The following is an 18872-nucleotide window of genomic DNA, read 5'->3' on the forward strand; positions in this document are numbered from 1 at the left end:
GTTGGTTTTTTCCAACACATATTAATCGGCATGATAACTATATTGCATCTGTTCATTCTAATTAGATTTCTGTGTTTGTCTGCGTGGCAGCAGGATGATGCCAGAATGAGCTTGCTGATTTTCATTACTTTTTACATTTTTTTCTACAATGAAATTAAGCAATAAAGCAGATTTTTCTTCTTTTAAAATGATCCGCGGATGTGCTTGTTATTATTTTTGCATTGTTGCTTTATGATGTTTTTAATTGGTTTCTCCAGAAAATCCATTAGTAAAAGAATTATTTTTTTCCCACTTTTATTTGATTATTCGGCTCTGAACAAGTCATGTGATATGCAACATTTGTGTGATTATGCCAGTACAGTGAATCCATTCCAGAAAGTTTGACTAAAACCGAAACATGTGAAATCCAAAGCAAGACTTCCCATAGAAAGTAAAGTAAATCAAATGAATCCGTACCAAACACCCAACAATAGCTGTACATACAAAAGTGAAATTGTACAAATGACAATTTGAAGTGGATAAATGAACATTTAACATCACTTTTAGCTTTATTGAAGGCTTTTGATGGCCTATACAGTAAGTACAGTGTGGTAAGGAGAGAAGAGAGACATTACCGAGTTCTTTCTTGAAATATATTGTGTTTCTCACCTTTATCAAATGACTGACACTCTAAACTTTTTGTCATATTGCATAAAATGGGTTGAGCAGACAGCAAGGCATATTCTATAATCAGACTCACTGTCTGCTCGACAACACTTGGACAAGTTGGGGCAACATCGGCGTAACGTGTCAAAAGTCAGGCCTTCGATACAATGAGGACACAAATAGCTAATTTCTACTGGAGCCCAGCATCGCACCGCCAGCAAGCCGAGCAGTGCGGTGCTGGGCCCCATTGGAAATACGCTAAAATTTATATTTTGAGGCCAATGATAAATCCAGTAACCAATTAGTTGGCCAATTGATTTAAGATTACGACTTTATTTGTGTTTTCCAAGATATGAATTACAGGAAGACCATTTGACTATTTTACAATACTTTGTCCTTTAGTTTTTATTTAACTTCACAACAAAGATAAAAATCTGCAAAAATTGTCAATTTTTTGGGGAGATTTTTCTTTTTTCTTTTGGGAGGTTGGATGTCATTATCTTTATCATATGTTGTAATGTGTTAAAAAGCGTAATAGTAAAAAGCGTGGTGAAACTGCATTATTATACTGCAAACTTTTCTTTTGAAGGTCTGACTTTTGACAGTATGTATTTTGTTGATGTTACTGCTTTGAGTAGTTGACAAAAGTCTCCAATGGGGATATTTCACAATGCAAACTTGTCACCTGCAGAACCCGTTATACACAATCTATGAAATGCTCGGATAAATGCGCACTGATTCCAGGAAAAGAATGTCCTAGTCAAGTTTTATTTGTATGAAAACCGAGTAGATACAATTTGGGACAAAGTTTAGACGTAAACAATAATCGAAAACCAGATCACAGAAAAACAGAGTAGGCCATACGAATATGAAGTTCCACCATACTGGCCACAATGGTATCTCCTTTTTCAATTTTAATTAGATATATTTGTTGTCAAAGCAAGAAAGGGTGGAGTAATTTACCAACATCATTAAATAGCACCATAACACTACATTAACATTGAGAGAAAAAACAAGATACAATGTATTTGTTGATGACTATGCATTTTTACTTTCTTACTATTTTTGCTATTGTCAGTACTTGAGAGATGCCGCAATATGCCCTAACTACAAGTGCTGAGTCCAGTCCAGAGTGGAGCCCTGCCGAGTTGGGCCGTAAGCCGAGCGTGAGTGAAGGCTGAGAGCTCTCGAACTAGACGTCCAAAGCCAGAGCCCACCGCCTGCAGTGCGCTCTTCTCCAAATTGCCTCTGCTTACAGATTGTTCATATCGGGAGGAAGATGAAAGCACATTTCTGGTTCTTAAGCCTATGTAGAGAAAAACCCATCAGTCCATTTCTTAATGAATGTCAGTCTCTGTACTGTATATTGATAATATACTCAATAATAAGCACAAAGAAACAACTTTATTGTTTATACTGTTACAGCACATATAGACAGAAAATATCTAGTACTAGTATCTTATACATCACTTACAGTAGTCGTTCTTATTCGTTTGTGTCTGCATGACTGTATTTTACCGCCTCTCGTAGACTAGAGCAGGCTAAAACACTTCACGGTTGTTGTGGCGGCCATGTTGGCAGTAGCGATGTTCCTATCTAAGGTAGGGTGACCAATAAATTATAAACCGTAAAAATTACACTTCCGCTGAAAATCAAATAATAGATTCTCACCAGGAACTATTTATAACAAATTTTATCACTAGTCAATCTGGTGGCCGGTGGTTGTGTTATTGCTTTAGCTAATGCTAAATGCTATCTTGGTTGACAGTTCAACAACGCTAATCTTTTTTGCCCGCATAGTATCGTTGGAAATTGACCCGGGACTGTCTCGTTAAACAGGGACATCTGGTCACCCTAATCTAATGCAATCTATGGACATACATGGCGGCCATGTTGGCAGGCTCATCGAAGCTAATGGAAAGCATGGACATTAGTTTAGCAGCTTTTACTAAGACACTAGTTGTGTACACGTCTCTCAAACATGCTATTATTGGTACAGTACAGTTTTTTTTCCCCCTGTAAAGCCTTTATCTATGGCCTCTAATCATAATGGAGGCGAAGCGAGGAATAACTAACATCATGACTCATGAACGCCATTATCCTCCACTTAAGCACGGCAAGGTATGTTTGGATGGAAAAAAAGGTACATACAGGATAAATGTACGGCAGGATACATTGTTTGTCTAAGAGCGTGTCATAGTCCTTACTGAAGTAAACTCAAGTTACATAAAATATATCTTAATGACATAATTAAGGCATGAATGTGAGGCAAATTTTTTGCTAAGGCATCAAGCAGTGACACCAAAGTGGCCGTTGGACACTCTTGTTCACGCAGTCGGTGTCCGTCTAATCCCTGGAGGCTATCTTGTTTTTTTATTTTTTTTTATTCTCCCTCTACCTTGTTGATTCCTGTGATGTCCTCTCCAGCTATTGCTTCAGAGGCTCTCGGGCCACGGCTTAATGTTTTGTTGTTGCTGGATCACTTCATAGCTGCGAGGTAGCCGCCGTTTCTGTCTTTGCAGAGAGAATGAATCAGTTGTTTGTTTTGCAGCTGGCTCCATCCTCGGGGACCATCAGTCCCCTGTCGCTCAGGGGTGAACAGGTGCGCTTGTTTACCCGTCTCTCGTTTGTTTGCGGTGGGGTCTGTCCACTTTCCGACGATGACTTCATGAAAGGATTGCCAATGCAGACTGGGGCTCCAAGACGGATTAGAGTTAGATGTTTGAAAATCTGAGCATGTGTGATGAATATTGATTTTATTTTTTTTTGCTCCTCCTTAGGGTGTGTGCATTTTTGACCGATGTGTGCTGTTTTAAATCACTGCTGTATATGTTATATTGTCATTAGACTGTGATGTCCTTGGACTTTGATTCTTACATAGCATTAAGTCACGTTTTTCTCTTTTTGCCGCCGTCTATTTAGAGTTTAGTCACACTGAAGAAAAATAGGCTCAGTCACACGTACTTAATTTTTGCCTTTCACCTTGTGAATTAAATACCTTCATTATCATCAATTTGGACTCGAAACTGACATGTTAAAGTATAGATGTGTGAAAACAGTTATGTGTGAAATATATGCATTCGAGCCCACGTACAGTTCCTGGAATGCATATATTAACAGGAATACATTGACCTTTTGCTAAAGGAGCATAATGTATGCAAACACCCGAAGATGCTTCACTGCTATCCTGCAAAGTCTTTAAGCGTGGAGGTGAAGTGGCGAAAAAAACCACACACATACACAATTGGAATTTATTAAAATACATTTTATTGCACTGAGCTAAGCTCCTGAATTGAAAATGGCTGTAATCAATAGTTGTATAATAATCCCTTAAATGACAGTGTATAAAATCCCACCCAGAGAGAATTATCGCTCGGCTGCAGCTGCTTTAGGCTTTATGGAGCTTCACGGTGCGCTTCGTGTCATTGTTTAAGCTGCACTGCTGCAACTGAAGTCGTTTCTGGCAGTTGAACTCTGGGTGTCATTTTGGGTCTCAGCAGGAAGCTGTTCATAGTAAAAAAAATATTAAAAAAAGAGGAAAAATCCACTTTTCACCCTCACCTGCGGAGCACAGTCACAGCGGAACGTGCAGTTGCGCAAGTGTCAGATGTTTGTTTCAGCTGTGTGTGAAACGGAGCAAAAGAAATTGAATTTAACAGGTGTATTGCCTCCTAAAGTATAACAAATGTTAATATGAATGTGCTGTGATACTGTTATGGTTCGAACATCTACGCTTATAAATGCCTTAAGGAGACATATTATGCACTTTTTTTCACTATTTAAAACAGCTCCCAGCTGTCTTACAGTTCATTTTATCAGCCGTTATTTAGTCTTCGTTTTAGTCCAGTTTCAATCGTGCTTGCTCGTTTTGATCACATTTAGTCAGGTTTTAGTTAGAGGTGGGCACATAAATGAATTTTGAGTGGCCCGTCATTCATCAATCCGTCAATATTTCAAGCCAACCTGCATTGAAATCGTCAGTCTGACGGGCGGCCATTTCGCTGAGGAATGACGATGTTTCCATCATTCATCATTGTAGTAACTGACAACCGCCGCACACGGCCAACAGACTATAATGCTGCATTCGAGGATGGTCGGAAAATCGGACTTTTCCGAGTTCAAACCAGGAAGTGTGTACGGAAACGCTACCTTGAACTGGGAAATTACACTTGCGAAGTTGAAAAAAAAAAGAAAAAGTACCCCGGCTTCACCGACGGCCACAATGCGACGTCACTCAACAATGGCGACCCCTTTGGAAACACAATTTACTCGAGTATAAAACGAAATAGCTTTCTTCATTCATAAATATTCGACATAAGTCCACATAACACAACGTATGCCGCTATCTCCCTGTATGAAATTATACGGTGAACTACTGAACTGTATGAAATGCTTATGAAATAAGATAAAAACAATAAATGAAGCAAATTTGCGAGAGGGCAAGTTTGCTGGAGATCAAAATGAGTTTTGAGGACCAAATTATAAAAAAATGTATCACTAGCCGCCATTTTGGTTGTTTACTTCGATAAATCCGACTTCCGACCATCCTCAAATGCAGCATTAGACTACAACTCCCCTTTTTAGGACCCTTAGCTGCTCAATAACCTGCCTGACTTAAAATGCCGCACCGAAATCTCGCAAAACCTCTTGAGACAAAACGTGATTTAAGAGTAAATAAGTATGGCGGACGAAGAGGGCGCAGTCAGTGGAGATGGTTTGTGGTAAGTTTGAAGCAGAAAATAAGTGAAAAAGTCCAAGAAAATATAATTTTAGTCGTCTAGTTTTAGTCAACAAAAATGGTAATTTCAGTCTAGTTTTAATCAGGACGAGCATTTTACCCCTTTACATTTTTTTTTAATTATCTGTGGCGTATTATTTGATTTGATCTAGTTTTGAATTTGAGTTGTTTTAGTTTGTTTTAGTTTTAAGTTTTCAATCCATGGGTAGCTGCCCAGGTGATTTGCGTTAAATTCCTGGATTAGCTGAAACATCTCAGTTAGGACAAATTCAACTTCACACACAATTATATAATATCAACAAGTGGCTGCTATCGCAAAATGCTACAAGCTAAACGGTTAGCCAGTATTAGTTTGCGGTTAGTTTAACGTTATTTGTTGGAACATTATAGCCGTTGGTTTAATGTTACGTAATAACCAACCACCGCCAAACTTTTTGTTAACTTACCATGATGTCTTTGTGGTGAACCGCGACGCCTCTCTTCAGGTTTGTTGTCTTTTTTTCTTGCTACCTTGTGATCACATTCCTTCCCTTCGACTAAAATCAAGCATAAGGTTTTCTTCTCCACTTGTGTAGTGAAAATGTGTCTATACATCACGTCTTCTCTTTCTCCCGGGCCCCGTACAAAGCAGAGCCATTAATGCTTTACCTTGAACTTTTACCTGTGAATCCACTTCCTGCCTGTTCCATGCGTTGGTTCTTGCTGTGCTCGCTCGCTGCAGATTTGAAAGAAGGGGCGTCGGTGTATGTTAGTGGCAGATTAGATCATATAGTTTTTGTCTCGCCTTCGTTCGTAACGAAAATATCCATAGATTCTAGCCCATTCTTTTCTAAATGTTCATGTTTTCATTAGTCGATGACTGATTTAGTCCCACTTATATTATTAATGAGGGTTTTAGTCTCGTCTCGTTTAGTTTCCATCTCTTTAAAAATGTGCGGTGACGAAAATATTCTCATTTAAGTTTCGTTAACGAAATTAACACTTAACATGTTTTTATCCAAATAAAGACAGACATTTCTTGCCCTGGTGAAATCGTCTCGTTTTAAAGTAAAGTAAGGGGCAGATCTGTCCAGTAAAGTGCGCCAGCCCTGATCCCACCCTCCCGACATGCTTTTGTTAGAACGACAATCAGTAGGTTGGATCTTGCTGGTCAGCTTTTGGTCATCTCTTCTTCTGCGGTGGCCGACTGCTTTCTTCTAATAAGCAGATTCCACAGTGTAGAAAACAAGTGAGCGTCCTAAGCTTACAGAAAATGAAAGCATTTGCATGGAACATGAACAGGCCAAACACAAACACCCCCGCCAACAACTTCACAGAGCAATCAAGTAAGGATCGTTTCTCAGAAGTAAACACCGTTATCTCACTTCAAGCGAGCACCTATGGATATTCCGTTGCTTTATCACTGGCGGATGCAGAATTTCATCACCAGGCAACAGAATTGAACTTGTCAATTAATGTATGACATCGCCAAACACTAACGCCGCCTACTCACACTTTGACAATTTAGCCGGAGATTATCATAGCATTATTATAAGAAGCTAATGCTAGCACTGCAGTTTTGGCTGCCTTTTTGGCTTTGACAAGGATGCTTCAGTGGTCCATTTGCTTTGGATCGTTAGACTAGCCTTCATTGGTGGAAATACTGAGTGTGGGAGTGGTTATTATGTTAATCAGGCCTACTGTTTTGTCACAGTGGGCAGAACTGCAAAATGACTCACTCACATATGAAATGGTAGATAATAGATTGTTTTATTAAATTGCACTCTTGATTGGAAAGATTGATTTGACTATTATTATTATTATTGTTTTTATTACGTCACCTTTGACCTTGAAACGTCATTTTCCTCATGCATTTTTTCCTGTGAGATAACTGTACTTCATGAGATTAGTTTTTTTTCTTTGGATTTTTGTGTGTGTGTGTGTGTGATGTCATCACAGAAGGGAACAAGCAATACCAACAAGAAGAAATATGACAATGACCGTAGAACTGGAATAAAACCGTAGCGGTAATGACAAAGCCGTACAGGTCACTGTCCCGTCAACACTGATATATTACTATATAATAATATGCCTAGCTGCGGCATGTCCCCATAAATACTATATAATAATATACCCAGAAAGGCGTAAGAGTTGACTGTACATTCCTAAGAGAGCCGTGCCAAAGTCCTCTCTCCTTATCCACATTCGCCGTGCTTGATTTATGCTTGATCATGTCTTTTACACTTGAATGACACGTCAGAATACACACTCGCAACTGTACTGTACAGTTGATAAAAGACGCCATACTGCATGCTGATGATTTAGCCTCATTTCCCTCTTTCAGTGTATTTCGATTTGAATGAATGACCTACTAAGTAATGTGACTGAATGGAAGCCTATCTGAAAACCCCACCTGGATCTCATTTGCCACAGTGGAAGGATAAAAGCCAGCAGATAAGCACTTGAATGTACGAGCATGCGTCTTTTAGTTGCGTTGAATATGAGCATAATTTAGCTGAAAGTAGATGGCAGTAGATAATGGACCGCAACAATGATATATCTCCATAATAATCTTGGGTTATTGCGGGGAAGAGGACACGCTGCTCCCGCAACACGGAGGAAGAATTGCACTTAACCTGGCCTTTGCTTTGAAAAGCAAGCGCATGAACCGACAGTTTGCATATAGAATGTACAAAAGATGCAATATTGATTATGCTCCACTCCACCTCACTGTCACCCCTGGAATGGAAGATTACGGTAATTTAAAACTGTCTTATCAGAGATGCTAAGGTTGTCATGGATACGTACGCCTCACCTGGGTCCTCAACCTTTCGGTTGGAGAGGCTGCAGTGTGTCTCAGACTGCTAATAGAAGTCTGGAGCCAAAAGACAAATGCTGGAAGATTCTTAATAAGCTCAAGCAATTAAAAACAGATCTGATGGGATATTAACCTCTGAACATGTTAAATAGGATTTTCAATGTGTAATTTGAATTTGTTATCAGAGTCTAATGAAATTTGATTTGACATATTGATTCTTAACCTTGACATTTTGTATGCCTGGTCAGTCGTAAACCAACAACTCCCTGTACAGGCAAAAATGAAAAACAAAGAACTTTGTCTGATCTATTTGTTAAAGTAGGTGTTTCAGGAACTAGGATTTAGAAATCCGAAGAATAGAAAATTAGTTCTCCCTGGATCTAATTTTGAGATAAACGTTGAACAAAAAAAAATTCCACAAAAAATAGTAATAAAATAGCCAAACAGTTTGAGTTACTGTTTAAGTGTTGACTGAATAGTTCAAAATATTGGAGGGATTTACAATGTAATTTGTCATGAAGTCATCATTGTTCAGATTCTCAATGAAATTGAATGGGAACATCCTGGAAAGAGGAGCTATGCAGGTCGGTGAAGCAGGAGGATTTAATAGAAATGCTACATTGGTGTAGCAACAGAGCTAACACATTCCTCCGCACATAAAATGAACTCTATAACTGATTAATTGTTATATCACACTATCACCATTTTTTATTTTCTACTATTATCAAGTATTTTCCCCCTTTGACAAAATTAAAAGGAAAGTCAACCCCAACATTTTCTTTATGACTTAAACAGCAAAACCCACCTGTTTCTATCCATCTTAAGGGGCGGCCATTTTGTCCCTTTGTTGCTCAGGGCTTAGGTAACGACCAGTCACAGTCAGCTTCAGAAAACCGGTGACCTGTGATTGGTCATTACCTGGGCAACTGTGATGTCATTTTCAGTTGACAGCAAGTGACAAAATGGCCGCCCTCTGAGAGTGATTTAAACAGGGGAATTTTGCTGCTTAACTCATATTCCACAAACGCAATATTATTAATCCGATTCCTATTTAAAGTTTGTTGCACCGTAAGTAGATGTATATACAATATTTGGAGACAAGAAAGAGGAAAAGGACCCAAACCAATAAAAATAACCTCAAAGAAACAATAACTTAACGGCTAGGAAACGGCGTTAATACAATGTTTACCATTCATGGTTCATAAACATCAGCATGCTGCGTGCACACCTGGCATACCACCCTGCCACAACCATTAACACCCTGGCCGTGCTGTTAAAAAGACTCTACCCTCTCCAGAGTTTTTAAAGGCCATTCCCCCCTATTCCTGCCACATGACCTTCTGCACAGCCGCCATAGAAATCCAAGTGCGGCTTCACGGTCCATTAACCCCAAAGCAAGCAAACAACATCCACTGAAAGGAAGAGCGGCCGTACATTGCAAGACCTCGCCGCGCTGGAGGCGTACCGTTTGCCGACGTCTTTTTAGAGCCCCCCGGCATCATTAACGATGGCCGCCGCCGTCCTCGCATCCTCGCAATCTGTTTTTGCCTCCGCCATCTGGGGAAGCGGTTCACAAGCATCTGTGCTAAATCCAGCAGAATGCTAAACACCCGTCGACTCACAAAGGGAATCAGGATCGTTAACAGACGGCGTTCATCCCGCCATTGCGCTCGCCGCCCACCCACCATCAGTGCGGGTCACTTTGGACTCTGCACTTTTTGCATTTGAACTTTTTTTGTTGGAGGAATGAAGAACATTTATTTTTTGCGTACTTAGAGTGGGTGGAACATTAGTTGCACTTACCCCCTGCTTTTAGTGAAATGAACTCTATATTTTAAATTCAACCAGTTATTCGTAACAGTTGTGCCTTGACAGATCAACAGGAGTGCCATGGACTATTGCCTAATATTTCAGCTTGGAATCTCAGTTTTAACTCATTCACTCCCAGCCATATTCACTATGCAACCCCCTTCGCTCCCGGCTGTTTTACTGGATTTTGACTGATTTTGCAAGGCCCACAGAATATTGTATTCTAGTGCCATTAAAAACATGGAACTTACCAAAAGAAAGATTAGAGTCTCTTCTTTTATCCGGAAAAAAAGTACATTTGTATCTGTTTGCGTTTTGCAGCAATCAGTATTAGAATATAGCTTTTTTATTATTATTCACAAATCTGTTTAAAACACTGGGGAAAAGAGCTTGTTGCAACATGGCTCTGTTTGAGCTCTTATACTCTGCTGCCACCTGCTGGCTGTTTTTTTCTAATAAATACTAGAGGCTGCATCAAAGTCTTTTTGTATGCTGTAGCATAAAAAACAAACAAACGTATAAATATGTTTTTGGGACCATGGTAATATTTTAAATATAACATTTTTATACACTCTAAAAACAGCCAATAACCCAATTATGGATTTTAAAAAAAGGACTGATCCACTCTTTCCTTTCTGGGGTGTTTTATAAAAAAGTGACCCAATTTTTTGACCCAAGTAAAGGATCTGACCAATATTTACGAGTTGTTTTACGCTGAAAGACTCATTTCTTGACTCAAAGTTGGGTCAAATCGACCCAAGTAGAGGATCTGTCCATTTTTGACCCATAGTTGGGTTATTTTTGAGTGTACGTTTTTGGAAGCAAACGAGCTGATCTCCATCCTAAAACAACACACACACATGCGCAGCATTATTTTCCCACCCAGACACGCCGATCACAAGCACTCACACTTAAGATCCACTCATACATTCCTCACATCGATCCATTCAACACGCAAGCATTAGCGCTCACTCGAATGTGTCCCGGCGTCTTCACTCCGTAAACGCATCTGAACAAATGCACACTTGGCAACTTCCTGGTGTGCTTTGACGCACAAATGTGTCAGCATTAAGATGGATATGTCTGCTTATTGTTTTGCGGTTTTCTTCTAAACCGAACGTCCGCTGATGCATTCACGCTGCGTGTTTCATTTAATGAGGTCCTCTTCGACTCAGCACAAATCGTACTAATAATCTTGGCTTTCAATGTGTTTTTTAGGTTGATATATTGGGCCATCTCTTAGTTTTAATGACACTCCTCCCACACATGTACTGTATCACACACACACACACACACACACAAAGATAACTCTTAGAATTGCCCTTCTCTTATATTCAGTCTTTATTCATTCATGTAGAAAAAAAAGACAACAGACTAATAACTGGAGTAGAATTTTGCACCCATTTTTATACATAACAGCGTTCTCATGATCACATCTGAGGGTGACATTTATTTTTTTCAAGGAATAAGGATTTCTACAGAGTGAAAGGTAGCCTCAGTGCTATTGAAACAGAAACCTCAAAACAAGTGCAGACATAAAAAAAAAAAATCAAATTAAAACAACACAGTAGCTCTGCCAATATCTCTGCTCTGTTCCTCCTCCCTTTGAATATACCGTCGGGGGCATTTGGAAAGCAGCTGGTGCCCTCGCTGTGTATGTTGAAGTGCACAGTGTGGCGGTCAGGCTGTTGTCCCTGTTATCAAAACATCCCCTCGTGTGTCTTTGCTGCATGAAGGCTACTGAAACTGGACGACAGGCCCTGAGTCAACTGCGTTTTTCCAACTCGTTCACCTCACAAAAGTAAATATCCAGCTGAGTCAAGACGATGATCTTTATCTAGACTATATTTGATTAAATCTTAAACAAGTGTTATGATGCCTTTTTGTTAAGAGTGCATCGTGCGTCAGAAGATATGCAATTGTCGAATCGATTCAAATTTGCAATAACAATTAGAAGGACCACACAGATCAGAAAAGAATGAAAAAAAAAAAGAATGCTACGAGATTATACAATCATTCCAAAATTGGAGTGAATTTAGCAAATGTTAAATTTTTGGGGGTTTAGTTAATTCACGCAATATTGAATAAGTGTTTTTGTCGTAATACTACTTTTTAATTTTGTTATAGTACAACTGCCCCCTGTAACTTTGACATTTATTTCTGTAGATTTCTAACTTTTAGCTGCAATTTTACAATATTTTTCTTTTCAGTGTGGCCCTAATTCTAAATTTTACTAGGGGTGCACGTTCACGATTTTCTGGCCTATCACCGATCCAAACATCTGACCGGCTGATCCCAATTTTGCCAATCCCGATTATTTTTCATAACTGAACTTCAATGTTATATTCCTGCATTATAGTAAAATATTGAACAATAATTGTGAAACAATACAAACGGGTTGTTTTAAATGCGCATGAAGTAGTTGTCTCAAATAAAAATGAAAAAGTCATCTCATAGTAGAAGAGACAGACTTTTTCAGACCTTTCCAGAGGGTGATGAGATCGGTGGATAAGATAGGTTTTATTTTAAGGGTTCGGTCAATCACCGATCCCCCAAAATTAAAGAAATTGGCCCCAATACCGATCCCGATGATTGATCAGTGCACCCCTACTTTTTACCATTGTGAACAATTTGACAGTTATGAGATTGGCGGTAACAGAGCAAAATTTTAATTTTGTGTACTTTAAATTAACTATAGCCATATAACTGATAATTTTATCCACCAGTGTATTTTTTCGACCCAATTTTTACTTAATTTGACATTTGTCTATGACAGTATAATTGCACTGTAAATAAAAACCGCTTAAACCATACTTTTTTTATTAAGGTTTAAAAAACACAGTTCATTATGTTCATTATAATGTTAATGAGTCCATTACTGCAGTGTAATTAGAACACCATAGTTTTAAGTTCCATCAGAAAAGGATGAGGTTATAAAATTTGTTTCCATTTTTTAAACTAGTCTCAGTCGGATTAATTTGGGTTACTAAATTAGGAGTCTTAGATTCACGAGTTGGTTTCTTTCTTAACATTAGTGTGGATGACTTCATAATGAGTAATCATAGAAATTACAGTTAATGTCTCTTCCTCATTTCAGAATGTGAGAAATATTTTTTCCCCATGTGGGATTATTTTACCGTATTTGGTTAGCATGTCATCACATAGTAATAAGAGGTCCACTGTTAACTGAAGCCAATGCTCCTCGTAGTATGTCAGATGTCAGTGCAGTCGTCATATTTATGGGACGGGGTTCTGATGCACCTCACCTTCCTCCGCCTGTCTAGCCACGTTTTGACTTCATCTTCATTTTTCCAGAGCCTTTCTTCTTCTTATGTGCCCCCTCTGCTCCTACTCTGCGCAAAACCAACACGATTCTTTCGATCTCATTCCCAAAACAGCAGCCTTCACTGACTCTTCTTTTTCATGTTTGCTCTTTCCATCCAAACATCTATCTATCCATCACATAGACTCTCTCTCCTCTCACTCTGTCCCCCCCCCCATCCCCCACCCCCGCTCATTAGTCTCCCCATGTGGCGGTTTGTGTCTCATGTCTTTGTCAGAACTGTTATCACTGCTGTCAGCTCCTTTGGCGAGAACAAAGTTGTCCTCTACTCACGGCACCACAAAAGACATGAGCGAAATGAAAGAGCCTCGGCGAAAAACAAAGAGGCAGGAAGGAGGAACAATTAAATTGGGTGAAGTAATCCAGGGGAAAGGAGGGGGGCGCGCTTGGAACAAGTATTTTCATGTCAACCACGATTTACTGTCATCTGTGGATTATAACAGCCATCAATTTCACCCTCTGCCATCCCGTCATCTACACAGCAAAGAGCATACAGTTGGTCGGAAGATATGGGAGCTATCTATATACACATTAATTGCCTTTCCTGCGTATTATAAATATATCTCCTTCTACATCAGCTAAGCCTAGTATATCAACCTCAAATAAGTTACTGTGTATGAAGAACAGCAGTTTTGAAAGACACAGAGATAGCCAAAAGAGAAAAATTTAACCATATATAAATAGCACTGAAAGAAGGGCCCACTGTAAAGTCTATTACAGTAGTAGAGTACAGTGTAGCAGGACAATTACTTCTGTCACGCAATAGCAATATCCAATCAACATGGCTGAACATAGTCTCTTCTACTTAGCAAACATATCAGACTTCAACCAGCTGAGGCACAAAGGGTACTTTGGAAACCAAGGACAAAATGGCTCGTAGCCACAGGGTCGTCATCATAGAAATGGCGGCAGGCATTCAAGGCTCAGGGAGTGCGGCCCCGTTTCATCACGTATAGGCATAATCTATGTCAGGGATGCCGCCCTCTCTGTAGCCACGGTTGGTACCATAAGTGACATGCTGGTGGCTGGTTTGGCTAAGTATGGTGCCATTGAGGCTGCCAGCTCTGTGGTTGCTCCTGTACGTCCCGTTTGCATGGGAAGAAGAAGAAGAAGAAGAAGGGAAAATGGTGTGGATGTAGGTGACATCCTCCAGTTTGGGCTGCAGTGGCTGGTGAGCCATGGCTGTCATCTGAAACCCTGCAGGTGGGGCTCTGATCTCTAAGATGGAATTGTCTTTCTTGGTGCCCGACTCTACATAGTCATCATAATTTTTCGCTCCTCGGCCTCTGGCGTAAGAATTTGAGTCCCCTGACTTGTAACTTGTTCTTTGTCCATACCAGCAAAAAATACCAAAGATGAGCAGTAGGCTTACTAACGCTGTGGCTCCCCCAATGATCCCTGCCAACGGCAAGGCTGATAGCTCAGAGTCTTGTGTGTCCTTATTTGACCCCTCACCCCTGGAGTTCACCACATTCTCTCCAGTTTCTATCTGAGCACAGGCAGAATCTTTATTGTTCGTTTCAACGCTGCCAACGCGAGCAGTCCCCATGTTGGAGCCGAGAAAGCTCTCCTGTCTTAATGGCAGCAGGCAAATGAGGTAATGCGAGCGCGGTGTGAGTTGGGTGAGATGGTACTGCCTTCTCTCTCCAGGAACAAGAGTCTCTGTGATGGAACCCAGTGCCGTACTGGTACCTAACCTCAGCCATGATAGACGGAATGAGGGTGTCGGCTCCGGGCACAACCAGCTGACCAGAACGCTGTCCGAAGACAGAGCTTTCACAGTCAGCTCCAGTGCCCCTCCAGATACATGTCCCTCTCCCCCTGCAGGCAGAGGCATAACCAAACCTGGCCGCTTGGCTCGGAGTGTGAAGAGAGAACCTTGTGTGGGGACCAACAAAGAGTTAGTGGTAGTGCTGCCATGGGGAACTGAACCCACAGCTTGCCCATCCCGTCCAACACCATCATCGCCTCCTCCGTTCTTTTCTGATGGATTTCCCCCGCCTCCAGTGGCCGGACCAGCTGGAGGTCCTTCACACTGTTCCATTAGATAGGTAAGGTCTTTAAGGGACTGGCCCTTCACTGCCTCAGGTCCCTGACAGGTCAAACCCCTGACTGTTACAGCAGTCCCCCAACTATGAAGCCATGCATGCAGCCAGCGAAGGCTGCAACTACAGTACCAGGGGTTTCCTCGTAGCAGCAGCAACTCCAGACTATCTGCGTCCTTAAGAAGCCCTCGAGGAAGACTGGTCAGGTTGTTCCCCGATAGGTCGAGCTTCTGGAGCCGTCGCATTCCATCCAGAGCCCCTCGCGGTATGTGAGTCATCCCGTTGTCTTGTAAATGGAGCCGAACGAGATGAGATGACGGTAGGTTGACTGGTGGTGACTGCAAGGCATTTCGGACGAGTGACAGCTCTGTCAGATTGGAGAGGCGGGAAAATGTGTCATCTGCAATGCGCGTGTTGGCTAGCAGATTCCCATCTAGGACCAAACGTCGTAAGGAGGAGAGTCCTCGGAAGGCATGCGTGGGGATAGTGTTGATTCTGTTATCGTCTAATCGCAGCTCCTCCAAGGATGAAGGCAAACCTGCAGGGATGCTTGACAAGTGGTTCCGAGAGAGAAACAGGAGTCTGAGCCGTGGAGTCCCAGAAAAAGCACGTTCCTGGATGCTAACTGTAGATATTGAATTATCATCCAAGTGTAAACGCTCCAGTAGCGGTAACTTGGCCAGAGATGATCGTGGCAACGTTCGTATGTTGTTATCCTGCAAATGGAGCTCTCGTAATGAAGGTGGAAGGTGTATAGGGAATTCATCCAACTGGTTGGCATACAGATAAATCACTCGTATGGAAGTGCTGCGCTCCAGTGACTGAGGCAGGCCGGCATTACTCAGTCGGTTGCTTTGCAGGTAGAGGATGGCGGCCGTCAACGGTAGAGGAGGAATTAGACTGAGTCCGCGGTCATTGCAGTAGACAAAACCCTCATCGCAGCGGCAGACCGAGGGACAAACAATTCCCTCATCCCCCTCACCCGTCTCCAAGGCAATTGCGGCTGCTGCCAGTTCCAGCACCTCGGCCAATAAGGTGAGGCATAGCAGGAGCAGGAAGAGCCAGTCGCGAAGCTCAGCAAGACTTTCAGTTGCCATGTTGGTGCGCAGCTCCTGATGGGAAACAGAAAGGAGAAAGAGTTTTAAAATGACTACAAAAGCTCAGTGAGGAGTGTATTCCACTAGACTATTCCACTTGTATTTTACAGCAAATGCTAATCCTAATCCAATATACACAGACGATCACATGACCAAACCTAAAAAAACAGTTTAGCGGGTTTTCTGCCTATGCTGCAACAATTAGCAAGACCAGTTGATGGCAAGAATTTTACACGGAATGCGGAAGTAGGGTGCGCATATACCGGCTCAGTGGTTTCCCAACCCGAAGGTTTGATCCTCCACACTTGTCGAAGTGTCCCTGAGCACGATACGGAACCTCAATCTGCTCCAAGTGGACCTGGCAATGCCTTGCATGGCATAGAAGTGTACAGTGTTCCCTCGCTATAACGCAGTTCACTTTTCACGGCCTCGCTGTATCGCCGATTTTTATTAGTGCAATTTTGCATGCATATATGTATTTTTTTACAGTAATATACCTATTTTTATTTATTTTTTTATGAAGAGAGAAATGAGAGAAAATGTAACTGCCTCGATTAGAAAAGTGTATAAACTGTTTGGTGAGGGATTTTACAGCCTTAAAACATTTTAAGTAAATGCAAAACATAAAGCCAAATACTTCGCAGATTTCATTTATTGCGGGTATTATTTAGAACCTAACCCCAGCGGAAAACGAGGTAACACTGTACTCCATTAACCATTATATAAACGTATATTTTACCAATCACAAGCAATTTTTAGAAACACTACTCATTCCAAGAAAACTTAATCAGCACAATTATAGTAATAATTATCAATTGTAGGGTGTTAGTGATCCAAAAAGTGTTTCTTGCTGACCATTTCCTCGTATAAAAGGAAGAGTTGTCCCTTCTGCAGGAAAATAACTCTTGCAAGACAATGCACCATCCCATGCTGCAATAAATACCATTAAAGCTTCATTCTTATAAGTGATAAAATCACCTTGTGTATCCACAATCATAGCCTGATTTATACCAGATTGAAAACTATTTAGAAAAATGAACTAAAACAGCATCCACATAAGAATCTGGCCTAATAAAATTACATCACACAAAAGCTAGGATGAAAATAGGTTTCCTATGTATATGCAAAGAGCTGATTACAGTATTTTCAGTGACCTAAATGCAATTTTTGTAAAGCTAAAAGGGCCAAAACACATTCAAGAATAGAGTGAACTCCCATTTATCGCATCGGATGCATTCCAGACTCGCAAAAGGTGAAAACAACTTGTTTTACTGCTCTCCCAGCTTTCAAGAAACTGACTGTGGCTCTCCTTTGTAGCATTACAATACACGTAATAATTTGGAGACGGTATAATAGTAAAAAATAGTGCACACACTACAGGCATGACGTCATACCAAGTATATACTGGAAAATAGGTTTCTCGTCTCAACGCAAACAGCTGAGAATGGCATTTTCCGTGACTTCAAAAAGATTTTCGTACATCTCAACAGCCAAAACACAATCAAGAAAAAAAAAAAGCACTCATGTTGATTCGCCTGTCTCTCTTGAATCGCTTGACGTAATTGCAGTCAACTCTTACTAAATGTAAAGTTTTTCTTCTTAGTTTAGTAGGAGATCTGGGGATTGAATGCTGAAACATACTTTGGAGAGCCTGTCCGTTATTATTTGGGTCAGCGCAACCGAGCAGACAAATGGGCAATTTAACGCAGCCAGAGATGTGAGGTGGAGTGATTGGCTGAAGAAGATGACAAGAATCAGGGAAAGCAAATGGATGACGGGGATGGAGAAAATTGGACAGTGACAGAGATTAACTGAAATGGAGTGACTGACATGAAACTAAAATGGCGAAATGATTGGGAAGAGGAAATCCGATTAATTGCACGCAGTGCTGCTGCTGGCGGTGAAGACAACAGACGTAATAACCTCGGTGTGACAGCGCCGCATCGAACCCCACAATGGAAATGCAGAATTTCTTCATACTTGATGAAATGCCCACTCAAACTAAAGACGCGATCATAAAGCTCTCACATACTGTTCCATTGTCTCAATGAAAGCCAGTATGCATAATGCACATCTTGTTTGTTTTTCTACTGTCTGTAAATTATTCAGGCCTGAAATATCTTTCTGCAACGTGACTGTGGTCCCATATTCACGTTTTATGATGTGTGCAAATGAGCACCAATATAACATAACATGCAAAATAATGATTTGCTCTCAATCTCACTAGTTGTGACTGAACTATTTTTAGAACATGCATAACATAGAGTGGTTAAAGTTGTGTTGATTACAGGGTGGCCTCGCCTCGTTTTGAGTCCTTTTTTCTCTCCCTTTTGCCTGAGGCTCTATTTTTTTTCCCTGACGTGATTTGACAGATCATTTGATAAACAAATCCTCTTAA

The 18872-nt window shown here is 40.8% G+C and overlaps 2 protein-coding genes across 6 annotated transcripts in view; one reads left to right on the forward strand and one right to left on the reverse strand.

The window, feature by feature from the left end:
• macrod1 (mono-ADP ribosylhydrolase 1) overlaps positions 1-18872 on the forward strand; it is a 148496-nt gene that overhangs the window by 21964 nt on the left and 107660 nt on the right. The window lies entirely within an intron of this gene.
• The window catches only part of flrt1b (fibronectin leucine rich transmembrane protein 1b), a 54363-nt gene continuing 46802 nt past the window's right edge, over positions 11312-18872 (reverse strand). For both annotated transcript variants that reach the window (XM_086085445.1, XM_086085444.1), the window contains exon 3: positions 11312-16489. In XM_086085445.1, the coding sequence (XP_085941571.1) occupies positions 14279-16474 (2196 nt within the window). In that variant the 5' untranslated portion in view covers positions 16475-16489 and the 3' untranslated portion in view covers positions 11312-14278. The remainder of the gene's footprint in view (positions 16490-18872) is intronic.

This window comes from Leptonotus elevatus, chromosome 9, assembly GCF_054856555.1.
Source record: "Leptonotus elevatus isolate MCC_2025b chromosome 9, RoL_Lele_1.0, whole genome shotgun sequence".
Lineage (NCBI taxonomy): Eukaryota > Metazoa > Chordata > Actinopteri > Syngnathiformes > Syngnathidae > Leptonotus > Leptonotus elevatus.